This window comes from Hyperoodon ampullatus (assembly GCF_949752795.1).
Source record: "Hyperoodon ampullatus genome assembly, chromosome: 1".
Lineage (NCBI taxonomy): Eukaryota > Metazoa > Chordata > Mammalia > Artiodactyla > Ziphiidae > Hyperoodon > Hyperoodon ampullatus.
This window is the reverse complement of record NC_136914.1, coordinates 120,125,100-120,140,777: the sequence shown is the minus strand read 5'-3', so window position 1 is coordinate 120,140,777 and position 15,678 is coordinate 120,125,100. Positions and strand designations below refer to the sequence as shown.

General features: G+C 39.2%; 1 protein-coding gene across 1 annotated transcript in view; it reads right to left on the bottom strand.

Annotated features, from left to right (window-relative positions):
* Positions 1–15,678, bottom strand: part of PCNX2 (pecanex 2) — a gene marked incomplete at its 3' end in the record, with an annotated part of 308,773 nt that overhangs the window by 199,132 nt on the left and 93,963 nt on the right. The window contains exons 14-15 of the mRNA XM_079712418.1: positions 14,361–14,471; positions 12,921–13,012 (exon numbers count right to left, since the gene is read on the bottom strand). Coding sequence (XP_079568544.1) covers positions 12,921–13,012; positions 14,361–14,471 — 203 coding nt within the window. The remainder of the gene's footprint in view (positions 1–12,920; positions 13,013–14,360; positions 14,472–15,678) is intronic.

The following is a 15,678-nucleotide window of genomic DNA, read 5'->3' as shown; positions in this document are numbered from 1 at the left end:
AACTAAAACTATTCTAGAACTGTGAGTTTGTTTTATATTTATATTAGATTTTAAGACCTGAATGCATGGGAAATGCCATTGTTTTAGCTGCAACCCTGTAGTACCTAGAAGAATATGGGAAAAACTCTCCCATAGCAGTTGTTAATGATGCTTGGGAAACATTAAATTATAATAATTTACCTCAACCTCTGGATGCCCTTGCCATCAATAAAATAGAATCTCTTTATAAGGGATAATAAGCAATAGAAATCATGGTTTATCCAGACATATAGAAAGCCCAGCTAATTAACTACTGAGCCATTTCTCTAGGGAGCAAATATTCTGGTTGTTTCTGTACATCACTTCACAGTGATGTAGTAGTTAAGTAGTTAAGTCAATGAGGGAGTCCATTTACACGTTACTTGCTACCATCTTGGATGAGTCAAAAAGAATAAGATAAAAAAAAAAAAAAGAATAAGAAATTAAAAGAGGAATAAAATTTCTTCCCCTAATTAATATTCCAGAGAGCAAAATTAAATGCCAGTCCCTCAATCTGCTTCTATCAAGTGAGAATAATAAAAATCAAGGATGTAAATACATATCAAGACCCAGATAGAGAAACACATCTCTGGGAAGGCAGCTGACATGCTGAAATTGTTCACAAGGGCCCATCAATCCATCACGGCGCAGCAGAGATAAAAGGGGAAAAAAAGTCAATTCTAGGAGCGAAAAGTGTAAGCATAAAAGTCATAAACAAAAGCATCGTTAAACAAGAAGTGGAATCCCAGCTCTGGATAAGTATGTTAAGTTGAAGGTGGGTGAGCTTCTCTTTTTTCCTAAGGATGCCCTTGCCAATTTGTTAAACACATTCATTTAATGCACGGCATTTAATAGGCGCTGTTTTTTAAAGTGGAGAGTCTATCTGAGACCTTTAGAAAACTCAGGACTTACAAATGAGAAGGGAGAAATGCAAAGTGCTCTATTTTTAACTAAAAGGTGTTTCAAAATATAGATAGAACATTAAGATTCTCTAACAATGGATCCTACTATTTATTTACCACAAGTGATGCTTGTTCTGTGCTGAGCAAGGAAGTCAGTACCTCTTTGAGATTAAATAAATCTTTCAAAGTACCCCAGTTTCACCTGGTAAAAAGCCTGTTTCAACACAAAAGTAAACCCCAGAGCCTCTGAAGTGTTCAGTCCCATCACAGAGTTGGAAGCGTGCTTTCAAAGTGGAATCTATTAACTTTGATCCAACAGTGACTTATGCCGATGGCAGGCCATAAACAGAAAGGAAAACAGAAATAAAAGTCTCAGCCCAGGATAGTAAATAGATCTTATCTCTTGGACCAGTTCTGATCAGTTGGTACTGGCTGCCTGTACTACTGTCTGGGCATGCGGAGCCCTGCTGACCTCAGTGAGAAAAAATGCTGTGATCAATTAGCAATGTCTGCTATGAAGAGAGAGTCGGACTTGGGGAGGTGAGGGAATGACAGCATCTGTCCCACAGTTGGTAAAAACCAAAAAAACGTCTTCTTGAATACCAGATTCTTCAACAGCTTCCAAAACCCTCCAAGAATTTTGCAAGATAAAGTCATTTAACAATCCCAGGAGCGTACATTACTTTTGATAATGAGCCTTCAACACTTGTCAACGGAATTTCCTGGAGGTCCAGTGGTTAGGACTTGGCGCTTTCACTGCAGGGGGTGCCCCGGGTTCGACCCCTGGTGGGGGAACTAAGATCCTGCAAGCCGCGCAGCGTGGTAAAAAAAAAAAAAAAAAAACACTTGTCATACGAAATGGGTTTTTCAGAGCATACACCTTCTCCTTTAGGAATTAATCTAAGAAGTCCCATGAGTTGTTCTTTTGTGGAAAGCATCTGAGTATGGAAGAATATTCTGTCTTCTATAGATTCAACCATGATTCTATTATCAATGAATTATTTTTTACTATGAATTATTTTTTACTATCAAATGAGGCTTACCTGCTCAAAAGCATGAAGCATGAAACAAAGGTTCATCATAAATCAAAGATTTAGAGTAAACAGTTATGATTTAGCGATGAGACAGCTGACGGAGAATCTGGAAGTAACGTTTTTGGTCTGAGTGACTTGGGATGTCAACTGGGAACTTCTTAACACCTTGTTTCCATCACAGCAGAGGCCATCAGCTCGTCTATGGCATTCAACAACCTTAGCGCTGATGACCTCTTTTTGCTATAGTCCCTTTCAGGCAACCAGTATTCTTGTGATGCACATCATACTCAATGGACCAAAAACATACACTTTTAGCCTTGCGTGAAAGACTGTCCGTAACTTTGATATATCCTGCTGACATATCCAGTCATCCCTCTCCTTCACCATCAGTAGGTTAATATCCTTACCATCTCCTCCATCTGCCATGATCATTCATTCCTAACTCTAATGAAACTGTTTCACATGCTTGACTGCATAGTCTATGGCAAGGTTCTCAGCCCAACTGCAAAACGTTTGAAGGCTGCACTAAACAACCACCTCCTCTGATGGGTTTTGTCTTTTCTGATCATCCACAGCATGTCATCAGCTTTGATGAATGTTAAACTCCTGAGGAGAAAGAACTGTTTCTCCTCTCATATCACTATAGTACCTGGCAAAGTCATTTCTTTTTTTAAATTAATTTATTCATTTATTTTTGGCTGCGTTGGGTCTTCATTGCTGCACACGGGCTTTCTCTAGTTGCGGCGAGCGGGGGCTACTCTTCGTTGCGGTGCACAGGCTTCTCATTGCGGTGGCTTCTCTTGTTGTGGAGCACGGGCTCTAGGTGCGCAGGCTTCAGCAGTTGCGGCACGTGGGCTCAGTAGTTGTGGCGCACGGGCTTAGTTGCTCCACGGCATGTGGGATCTTCCCGGAGCAGGACTCGAACCTATGTCCCCGGCATTGGCAGGCGGATTCTTAACCACTGTGTCACCTGGGAAGTCCCTGGCAAAGTCCTTTCTAAACAAAGAAATATATGTTGACTGCCAGTGAATATGAACTGTTCAGCTCCTGCTTCAGTTACAGAGAGCTTGCATGTTCCCATTTCCATCAACCAAAGAAAAGAATATTTCCATCAGATACCATTTGCTGCTCAAGGTTGCAAAGAAGGACGAAGTATTGGGTCCTGGTCAAAATGGCATGAAGAACACAGGGAACACTTACTATATATATAACAGATAACAAATAAGGACCTACTGTATAGCACAGGGAATTCTTATATGGGAAAAGCATTTTAAAAAGAGTGGATATATGTACATGTATAACTGATTCACTTTGCTGTACAGCAGAAACTAACACAACATTGTAAATCAACTATACTCCAATAAAAATTTTAAAAAAAAAGAACACAGGGAACTAGCTTTCCTCCTCCCATTAAATGTCCAATAAATATTCAAAAAGAAAAAAGCATAAATCTATACTGGGAACTAGAGAAAGTACTTGTGCATAAGCCATAGGCTTTGAGGAATTTATGCTGGATCTCATCTTACAGATGAGACTAGTCTGAAAGAAGATGTTGACATCTGATACACGACTGAAATTCCCACTCTCTATTTCAGAGAGAGAGAGAAGTGTATTGAGGTTACAAGCAGGAAAAGATCTCACTAAGTCCCTGCTGACATCAACTAAATCAGAGGTGGAAGGGCAGGAGTTAAGGCAGGCCAGGGGGTTGGCAGACAACATAATGCCTGAACTCAGACATCTGTGGATGGCAGCTTTTGGACCCCCCGGCTGTATTGGAGGCAACAGGTTTTATTTGGTCAGTTCAAGGGTCAGGATATTGGAGCAAAGAGGACGAAGTAAAGACAAGCACTGTCCCAGGTATCTCATTCATATCCCTGGGATGAAGATTCCTGATAGAACCACCTAAAAGTCCATGAATAACATATTTTTCCAGGGGAAAGATATATCTGAACTGGTGGTATGTTACTGAAACATTCTTTGTTTCACTTTCTTCTCTTCCTGTATTTTAAACCTGAGGTACCTCTAGAAAGATTTGGTCAGGGAGCCTTAAATTTTTCTGACAGAAGTCAGCTCAATTTCCGCTTGACTCCCAGACAGGGGTCACAAATCAAATGTCCACCTGAGCAGACAGGTGATATAAACACATGTAATCATGGGTCGGGTAGAAGAGATGATAGGGTATGATGAGACCTGTGTGTTTGGGGCAGCTGTGACTCACTATTCAGTTTCAGTAGGTTGTTATGAAATGGAAAGTTCCTGGTACATCATAGTTTCCCAACAAATATTTGTTGTTGTTTTTGTTCTTTTTCTTGTTCTTGTTGAAATAAGAAACTCTAGATACCATACGAGAACACAAAGGAACAATATAAAGAGAAGTAGACCATGAAAACAGGAATGAGAGACGTGAACGGCAAACATACACAACAAAAAGAGATTATAAAAAAATTTAAAACAGACCATGTAAACAAAATCAATAATATCATTAATCAAAAAATAAGAGGGAGAAACTTTAACTATTTGTAAGAGCCTTCAATATGAAAAGTGTTCATGGTGTTCCAGAAAACTTAAAGAAAGAGATCCAAGTCTAGTCATCGTCTATGGCTTTTTTTTTTTTAAGTTTAGATGATAAGAAAGATTTATACAAGAATTCTGGGAAAATTAAAGTTGGTCTCATTCTTGTTCTCCTCAAAACTAAATACTGATGAATGACAGTTACATGTCAAATGTAAAAATTCACAAGAGTACGGTCACACTCTGACAAGAAAACAACAGGTACCTTACAAAATCTTACCTTCAAAATAACTATAATTAATGTTAAAAGATCAAGGGGTTGGTGGACAATATTCATAAACAGATGAGTAATTTCAAAAGAGAGACAGAAACTATATATAGGAGTCAAATTGAAATGCTAGGAGTAAATTAAAACACATGATATAAGAGATTTTGTTTTCAATTCCTTTGCTGATTTTCTCATCAGACTAGATACAGCATAGGAAAGAATAAGTTACTTTAAAGAAGGTCAATGAAAATTATTCAAAAGAAAATCCAAAGGAAAAACAGTGGGAAAAAAAGAACATAGTATCTGAAAGACATGGAACACTATTAAAACAGTCTAACATATGCATATAATTGAATGCCCAAGTAGAAAAGAAAAACAGGACAAGGCAGAACACATTTGAAGAGATAATGGCTGAGGATTTGGAAATATTAATTGAAAAAAAGTTCAAAAACAGCTCAGAGAACCTTAAGTAAAATAAAAATAAACACCATACACTTAGTCACATCACTTTCAGATTGCTGAAAACAAAAGATGAAGAGAAAATCTGGAAGGTAGCCAGAGAAAAAAGAACATTACTGACAGAGGAACAAATATTAGAATAACAGCAGATCTTGATCAGAAATAATACAATCCAGGAAAATGTGCCAACATATCTACAGTATTGAAAGGGAAAAAACAAAGCTGTCAACCCAGAATTCTATACCAGTGAACATACCTTCAAAAATGGAGGCAAAAATGAGGAATTTTTCAGACAAAAGCTGCAAGAATTCACTACCAGTAGACCTGCACTACAAGTTTTGTTAAAGAAGGTTCTTCAGACAGGAGTATGATACCAAATGGAAAGATGGATCTACACAAAGCAATGTACATTAATGGCAAGGTAAATAAAAGAGATACTTTTCTCCTTATATTTTTAATGCCTTTATAAGATAATTGATTGTTTAATGAGAGTATAAAATAATGTATGTTCCTTCTTAAAAAAATCAGGACAAAAAGAACTAATTATAACAAAAATGAGCAAGAAGAAGGAAATAATAAAGAGCAGAAATCAATGGAAATAAAAAATAAAGACAATAAACTCAAATCTTGTTATATAAAAAGTTCAAAAAGATTAATAATCCCCTAGCCAAACTGATCAGGAAAAAAAAGAGAGGGTACAAACTACCAATGTTAGCAATAAAAGAAGAGACATCACTACAAACACTATGGACCTTGAAAGTATAATATATATGCCAATAATTAGAAAATGTAGAGAAAATAGACAAATTCCATGAAGGAAATAACTATTTCAATATTAGATAATCTGAATAACTTGATATTTATTGAATTCATAGTTTAAAACCTTCCCCTGAAGAAAATTCCAGGCCCAGATGGCTTCACTTATGAATTCTATCAAACACTTATAAAATATATAATACCGGTTCTATACAAACTCTTTTAGAATTTAGAAGGAAATGCCTTCCAACACATTTTGAGCCCATTACCTTATAACAAAATAAGACAAAGCATTACTAGAAAAGGAAACTAGAGAAATAGAAACCTCATGATCATAGACACAGTATTCCTCAACAAAATATTAGTAAATAAAATTGATCAATCTTTAAAAAAGATAATACATCATGACCAACTGGGGTTCATCTTTCAAATGCAACACTGATTCAACACTTAAAAGTGAACCAATGTGATTCGCCCTGTCAACAGACTAAAAAAAGATCGGTATGATCTTCTCAGTAGATGTAGAAAGTTTTGTCTTTTCTAGAATGTCATATAGCTGGAATCTTACAATATGTAGCCTTTTTATATTAGCTTCTTTAACTTAGAAATATGCATTTGAGATTCCTCCAAGTCTTTTCATGGCGTGATACCTTATTTGGGGATGTGTGTCTGAGGGGGGCATGTTGAATAGTATTCCATTGTCTGAATGCCCCACAGTTTATTTATCTGTTCAACTGCTATAGGACATCTTGATTGTTCTCAAGTATTTGGTAATTATTAGATAAAGCCGCTATAAACATTTGTGTGCATGTTTTTGTGTGAACCTAAGTTTTCAAAGAGGGTCAAGGAGCACAACTGCTGGATTGTATGGTAAGAGTATGTTTACTTTGTAAGAAATTGCTAAACTGTTTTCCAAAATGGCTATATCATTTTGCATCCCACCAGCAATTAGTGAGAGTTCCTGTTGCTCCACATGCCTGTCAGCATTTGTTGTTGTCAGGGTTCTGAACTTTGGCCATTCTAATAGGTGTGTATTAGTATCTTATTGTCATTTTAATTTGCAGTTCCCTAATGGTATATGATGTTGAGCATATTTTCATATGCCCATTTGCCATCTGCACATCTTCATTGGTGAGGTGCCTATTCAGGTTTTTGTCCACTTTTAGTTAAGTTCTTATTGTTGAGTTTTTAAAGTTTTTTGTATATTTTTTGGATAACAGTACTTTATCAGATATGTCTTTTGCAAATATTTTCTCCCCAGGCAGGTCTAGTCACAAGAAAATTCCTCAACTTTTATTTGTCCAAGAAAGTCTACATTTATCTTTCACTTTTGAAAGATAATTTTGCAAGGTACAGAATTCTAGATGTGTGTGTGTGTGTGTGTGTGTGTGTTACTTTCAACACTTTATTTTACTCCACTCTTGTCTTGCTTGCATTGTTTCTGTCTTACTCAGTTCAGGTTGCCATAAAAAAGTACAATAAATAGACAGGGCGGCTTAAACAACAGACATTTATTTCGTACAGTTCTGAAGGCTGCAAGTCAGAGATTATGTTGCCAGCATGGCCAGGTGCTAGTGAAGGTTCCCTGGCTTGCAGACGGCTTCATTTCCTCTGTGTCTTCACATGGCAGAGAGACTTCTGGTGTCTCTTCTCTTCTTATAAGGGCACTAATCCCATCATGAGGACCCCACCCTCATGACCTCATCTAAACCTATTTCCCAAAGGCCCCATCTCCAAATATCATCACATTGGAGGTTAGGGTTTTCAACAGGAATTTTGGGGAGACACAGTTCAGTCTATAGCAGTTCCTGAGAAGAAGTCAGATGCAATTCTTACCTTTCTCCTCTATAGGCAAGGTGTTCTTATCCTCTGGTATCTTTGAAGATTTTTTTCTTTATCTTTGATTTTTAGCAACTGGAATATAATATGCATGGGTGTAGTTTTTTGGCATTTATCATGCTTGGTGTTCTCTGAGATTCCTGGATATGTGATTTGGTGTCTGATATTAATTTGGGGAAATTCTCAGTCATATTCTGTACCATTCTTTCTTCTCCTCTGGTATTCCCATTACACATGTTATACATCTTATAGTTGTCCCACAGTTCTTGGATATTCTGGGGGTTTTTTCAGTCTTTTTTCTCTCTGATTTTCCATTTTGGAAGTTTCCATTGACCTATCCTTAAGCTCAGAAATTCTTTCTTCAGCCATGTACAGTCTGCTTATAAGCCCTTCGAGGGCACTCTTCACTTCTGTTAGAGTGTTTTTGATCGCCAGCATTTCTTCTTGATTCTTTCTTGGAATTTCCACCTCTCTACTTGCATTGCACATCTGCTCTTGCCTGCTGAACACTTTATCCATTAGAGCCCTTAGCATGCTAATCATAGCTGTTTTGAATTCCCAGTCTGATAATTCCAACATCCTGCCATATTTAGGTCTGGTTCTGATGCTTGTTATTTCTCTTCAAACTGTGTTTTTTGCTTTTTAGTATGCCTTGTAATTTTTTCCTTGGTAACCAGACATGACATAACAGGTAAAAGGAACTATGGTAAACAGACCTTTAGTGATGAGGTAGTAACGTGTGAGGGGAGAGGTATTCTACAGTCCTTGGATTAGTTCTCTGTCTTTTGGTGACCCTGAGTCTCTGGACTGTGAACTTCACAAGTGCTTCTGAGTCCCACCCCCACCTTACGTGGAAAAGAATGGCTTGAAAGGACTAGGCTGGAGTTGGGTATTTCCCTTCCCTCATATGGAAGGCTGGAGCCAAACTGGAGTTTGGTATTTCCCCTCCTCCAGGTGAGTTAGGCTCTGAAGAAAATCCCAGTAGTTTAGGTTCCAGTAAAATCTTGAGGCAGGCTTAGTTAAGAAGAACAGAATGCTCTGGTATATTTAAAAATGGTTACTCTCCCCTCTACCTGCGGAAGGCAGGAAGGGGTTTTCCTCCAATATTCATTGTTGACAACCTGGTTGAGCTAGTGGGGGTGAAACTCACAAAAGTGTGGGGCTCCCTGATGACTGGATTCACCTGGAGTTATTAACCCTCAGACTTGTCTACACTGAGCCTCCAGCAATTTGTCAATCACTGTTCAGGTTTTCCTACCCCTGGTACTGGTTCCCATAGAGGTTTCTGCTCCTGGGTTCCTGTTCCTCTGTATTTACCTGTCTGTCTCTCCAGTTTTGGAAGCAGGAATTTGCCCTGCTGCCTCTCTTCTCTGATGGATCTAAGAAGAGCTTTCTGTTTTTTTCAGTTTGTTCAGCTTTTCACTTATTCTTAGGATGGTGTAATAACTCCCAAAGTCCTTACATGCTGGACCATAAACCAGTAGCCAGTAACTGATCTTTTACAATGTTTCCAAGGTAATTCAACGGGGAAAGGTTAGTCTTTTCAACAACTGTGCTAGTGAATCTCAATCTTTACCTCATCTCATACACACAAATCAACTCAAAACGGATCATAGATCTAAATGTAAGAGCTACAACTACAAAACTTTTAGGAAAAAAATATTTGTAACCTTGCGTTAGGTAAATATTTTTAGATAGAACATAAAAAGTACAAACCATAAAGTAAATAACTTATAAATTTAACTGCACTATAATTTAAAACTTCTGTTCTTTGAAAAATAATGTTAATGAAATGGAAATACAAGCCATGAACTGGAAAAAAATATATGAGGAATATATATTTGATCGAAAACTTATATCCAGAATATGTAAAAAACTCCTATCTTAATAATAAGAGCATACGATGCAATTTTAAAATGAGTAAAAGATCTTAACAGATTTTTCACCAATGATCTTTCACAAATGGCAAGCAAGCATATGAAAACATACTCGACAATAATCGTTATTAGAGAAATACGAATTAAAACCACAGTTAGATACTAGCACACGCTGGAATGGCTACTACTTTTTAAAACTGACAACATTAAGTGCTAGAAAGAATTTGGAACACTTGGAAATCTCAAAGATTATAGGGGGAATGGGAACCTGTACTGACACTTTGGACAACAGTTTGGCAGTTTTTTATAAAGTTATATGTATATAAATATATTATTCATAATTTTCAATAGCTGGAAATAACCACAGAAATGCTACTCAGCAATAAAAAAAAAAACTACTGACACATTGTTGGATCTCAGAAGCATTGCACTAATTGAAAGAAGTACTCCAAAAGCTACATATTGCATAATTCCATTTATGTGAAGTTCTAGAAAAAATGAACTACAATGACAGAGAGCAGATCAGTGGCTGCAGGAACCTGTGCCTGGGGAGGGGAATGAAGAAGAATTTGGTGGTGGTAGAATTGTTCTACATCATGACTGTGATGGTGACACATTCATCAAAACTCATCTAATTGTACATTTAAAACTAGTGCATTTTATTGTATAAAGTTGATTTTTAAAAGTTATAAGCATAAAAATCATATGAGTGGTGGTCAAAGGTTGACATAGGGAGAAGAGACAGAACACAAAGGAATACAATAGGACCTTTGAGTTGGTAATATTCTATAACTTGATTATGGCATTGTTTCCATGACTATATACATGTATCAAAACTTACCAAATTATATATATTAAAAACTTGAATTTTGAAGCATACAAATTATATCTCAATGAACCAGACTTTCAAACAATTAATAAAAAATAAATATATAAACAAAAAGAGACTGGAACCCAACAGAGCAAATTATAAAGGGTCCTGTAAGGGAAAAGTTTGTGCCCCAAAATTTTATAGGCAGTCATGTGCCCTTTAACAAAGGGCGGTGGAAAGAGGTTTTCAGAAAATACCTAAGGAGTTTTCCTGAATGAAATACCTGGGGTCTTGTGACAGCATAAAGGAATGTATTTCAAAAGAAAGAACCCAGAAACACTGATTAATTATATAATTGCTGTTCTACATGACAGTATAAATGTGGTAACAAACAGAGCCACCACAAGCATGTACATTACCATTGTGTACTAGAAAAAAGATACTTCTCCTCTCTTTTTTTTAATGTAAAGAAAGAATATCCACATGAAAAGGATGGAAGAAGTGAGGGAGGGAATTATGCCATTGTTTACCCCAGAGAAATTCAACTGTGATACATCAGAAGATAATATTACTGAATTCCTCTCTTCCATAAAGGGGAATAAACAATTATCTTTCTGCCACTGACATTGATGACTTTAATATGATTTTAAGCTCATCTTTTAAAAAGTTAATTAATAAATGTCATATAATATATACTTAAAACCCTTTGCAACATATATTATTTACTATTTTACATTTAATTTTTATTTTATCAAAGAGGTACTTGTGGTGTAACACATTAAAGGCAGGGTGTCCATAAAGTCAAGAAATATGTATACTATAAATTAATTACTTTTTTACTGATTGAAGATGCCCCTTAACACGTTATATGTGCTATTGTTTTCAGACTTCATGGCCCTTCTGCAGTTCTACATGCCTAGATGAAGAGCAGTGGTCCCCTGCCCACACCATCCATCTCCTTGCTCCAACTTCTGCTTCCCAAAGGCAGGGACTTTCACCTGTTTCATCATCTATTTACTTCCATATTTCCAGATAACATGCTTGTTTTGTTATTTCTTGATTTTTTTTCAACTTCAGATATTATTTGCTGACTTTCTAATGTGGAAGGCAAGATTAAGACCTCCCCAAGACTTGTGATGATGGATGACTTTGTTTTTTGTTTCTTGTGTTCTTTGGTTTCCTATTATGCAGATGTTAACTTTTAAGAAATAAATGTTATTTTAAAAACCTTAAAAAAAAAAAAAAAAGACCTCCCCAAGAGGCAGGAAAGGAATAAAGACACAGACGCAGAGAATGGACTTGAGGACATGGGGAGGGGGAAGGGTAAGCTGGGATGAAGTGAGAGAGTAGCACTGACTTATATACACTACCAAATGTAAAACAGATAGCTAGTGGGAAGCAGCCACATAGCACAGGGAGATCAGCTCGGTGCTTTGTGACCACGTAGAGGGGTGGGATAGGGAGGGTGGAAGGGAGACGCAAGAGAGAGGGGATATGGGGATATACGTATACATATGGCTGATTCACTTTGTTATACAGCAGAAACTAACACAACATTGTAAAGCAATTATACTCCAATAAAGATGTTAAAAAATAAAAAGACTTCCCCTAGAGGGGCACACGCATGCAAACACACACACACACACATTCACCTCCCCCATTCTGCCATTACAGTTATAACTCTTATTCAGATCGCCATAGATACAAAATGTTATTCACAGCTGAGCTACGCATGTACCATTTGCTTTTCTGATACCTCTTGCTGTTTTCCTAAAGTTAACGCTTATCTTGTTTTTTCATCATCGTAGGTTTCCCCTGCTGCCAGCCTGGGTTTTAACTTTCTCCATCTGGATAAATCTATGGTCCATCTGTTTCCTGGATTCTAAAGTTTTTTACTGTCATAGCCATTCCTGTTCTCTGTCCATAAAGCTTGATGCAACTGTATCCCTTTATCATGTTAAGCAGAAGCCCCGCCCAGTGTCAGTAACTGACCAAGCCAGGCAGACACAGGGGGTCGGACCAGGTGGGCTTTGTGCTCCGTGGCAAATTGGGTATCTTTTTTTTTTTTTTTTTTTTTTTTGCTGTACGCGGGCCTCTCACTGTCGTGGCCTCTTCCGTTGCGGAGCACAGGCTCCGGACGCGCAGGCTCAGCGGCCATGGCTCACGGACCCAGCCGCTCTGCGGCATGTGGGATCTTCCCGGACCAGGGCACGAACCCGTGTCCCCTGCATCGGCAGGCGGACTCTCAACCACTGCGCCACCAGGGAAGCCCGCAAATCAGGTATCTTAATGCATCTTCTAAACCACTGAGGCTTCATCCGCCAGGCCCTGTTATTCCTAATGTGCTCAGATCCCATTTCTCTTGAAATTGGAGAAGACATTTGTTTACTTAAAATACAGTTAATTCAGTGGATTTGAGAAGAAGGCCCTGGGCCTCATACCTACCTTCACAGCGCTGAAGCAGAACACATGCAGCACAGCTGCGGCGGACGCACTACGGGCCACGCTGTAAACGGCCGACAGCATCCCTGAAACAGCTGGAACACAAACGTCAAGAGTTCCCTTCTAGACTGGCAAGTCTCACGGTCAGTAAATGTTGTAAGACATGAAGTTTGTACGTAAATCAACTATACTCCAGTAAAAATTAAAAAAAAAAAAAGAAGAAGAAATGAAGTTTGTAGTTTTCAAATGCAAAATGCCTGTGAAAGGGGCAAAAAATCAATCTACAAGGCAGTCAAAAAGCCCTGGGTGACTCTTAGTACAAGAAAGACACTGACCGTTAACTAACAACTCAGGAGGACCACAGATAGAAAGAACTTTTGATAACATTCTTGGAAGGCTGTGTGAACCAGTCAGCGTGGAGGTGGGGAGACCTGTGGCTTACAGTTGGAAGTTGCTGGCCCAGGAAAGCTCAGGGATGGCGATTTCAACAGAAGAAAGGAGAGAGATGGAGATGGAGATGGGGATGGAGATGGGGATGGAGATGGAAATGGAGATGGGGATGGGGATGGAGATGGAGATGGGGATGCAGACGGAGATGGGGATGGAGATGGGGATGGAGATGGGGATGGAGACAGAGATGGGGATGGAGACGGAGATGGGGATGGGTATGCAGATGGAGATAGAGATAAGGACAGAGGGAGATGGATGATAGATAGATAGATAAAAAGAACAAGAAAGCACTCCTGTGTGTGTGAGTGTGTGTCTGTGTGTCTGTGTGTGTACAAGGAGGTGGCAGCAGTAATTAATTGCCCTCTACGCTCTTGTGCTTTATGTACAGATTTCATGGAATCCTTACAGCAACCCTATGAGATCAGCATGTTAGTCTCCATTTAGAGAAGAGTAAGCTTTAAAGGTAAGCAATCTGGGTAAAGTCTCCAAGTAAGCATTAGATGAAGCTTTATCCACCTTGGTTGGAATCTAAAGTACACACCAAATGAAAGGACACAGGTCACCTGTCTGTACAGGCCCGCATACCACACACACTCACAATGTCGCATGCACACGCTCCCAGACCAACTCAGACATGTACATCCTCAAATACACATGGCGCACACACTCACCTCCACTCACCCACATTCACACACAGTCACACATACGGCTTTTCCAAAGAATAGTTAGAAGAGCCTTAAACCTACTGCAAAGCTCATGGAATTCTACGCTTCCCTGTTTTCCGCTTGTGTCAAGCTGGGTGGACCACTTTCAATTTGGATGAATGAATCTAGAAGGGCCCACCATCAACCTGACTGACCAGAGCTGAAGTCCTTTAAAGGCTCAGGACAAAGAACACCTAACTGTCCAGATCTCATTCCACGCCTGAGGCTATTTAGCCCTTATCTGTACTTCAGACTTTTTTACAGGACGAACAGAATGAACAAGACTTACCAGAACCTCCAAAAAACAGCATGTCAATTTGCTCCAAAAGATAGATGCAGAAAGTGTTGATCTGTGGGAAGAGCCCAAGGAGGGAGATTGCAGGGAAGCAATACAGAAATACTGGAAGTGAACAGACAAAATTGATGGTAAGCGTGAGGGAAAGGTGGCCGAGTTTCCCGCTGCAGCCCCACCTCCCTCCCCCCTTTCATCCCAGCCCACCCCACCCAGGTCCTGGAGGCAATACGGCCTCCTCTCCCCTACCCGCTGGAGGAGGCTGGAGGTTGAGCCAAACAGGCCCGTGGAAATAATAAAGGTGCTGCTTTTGAGGAAGAGGCGGGCCTGGGACTGAGCAGACACATGGGGATGGTGGGTAGAGAGCAGATCGTCCTTCAGCTTGCAATGACAGACTTGGACTTAGGGGAAATGAGATGGGAAAAGAGGACCAGGAAAATTACAGGATCATGCAAAACCCAAGCACAGTTGTTAGAGGGTCTCTTCCTGCAAGGCTCCTTGCTTTGCGCTTCTGTCACCTCCACAGGGCTTGAGTTGCTGTGTGTGTTCTGTTCTAAATACCCGGTGGAGACTCAGGTTTCAGTCAGAACCTCAGACCCACAGAGCAGCAAGGGAGAGTGGTGATGAACTAAGAAGTCCCACAGCCATGACGGTGCGACACTGAAGGGCCTGCTTCTCAGGTGGCACACGTCACCTGGGAGGTGAAAGGGACCCTGCCCGAGGAGAGGAAAAATGCCAGCTTCCCAAACCGTAACAATGCAATTGGATGAAACATCTATACATTATAATTCAATGTTTCACAGAGATCATTTGTTCAGGGAAATAACGCATAGTTGAGCTGCATTTTACAGCAATTTCCCCATCATTCTCTCTTTCTCGATCCTATTTTGAGTTGGGTTTCAGAGAAACAAAGAAACTCTCACTAATGGTGCCACAGTACATCTGTCTACCTTTCTGTCTCAGTTTATTGGGTGGAAAGTCAATGGTAAACCCTAATAAAACTAAGGAAATTTGATTTGAAATCTAAGATGCCTAAACGTGGAACTATGTCCAAACCCCATGTATAAACTGCAGTGAAAAGTGCAGGTAGGGAGGATGGGGACTGCGTTTCAGCTATTTCTGAAAAACTGGAAATGCAAACTTTCCCCAGTGAAATTGTAGGGATGAGAGTATTTATGTGTCCCATTCTCTGGTTAATCATGGGTTAACCCCACTACAATAAAATGGGGCAAACGCAACTACAACAATACCAAGAAACTGTTCCAACAATGTGTGGAAATAAAATTTTATGTAATGAACATGGCTATGATAAACG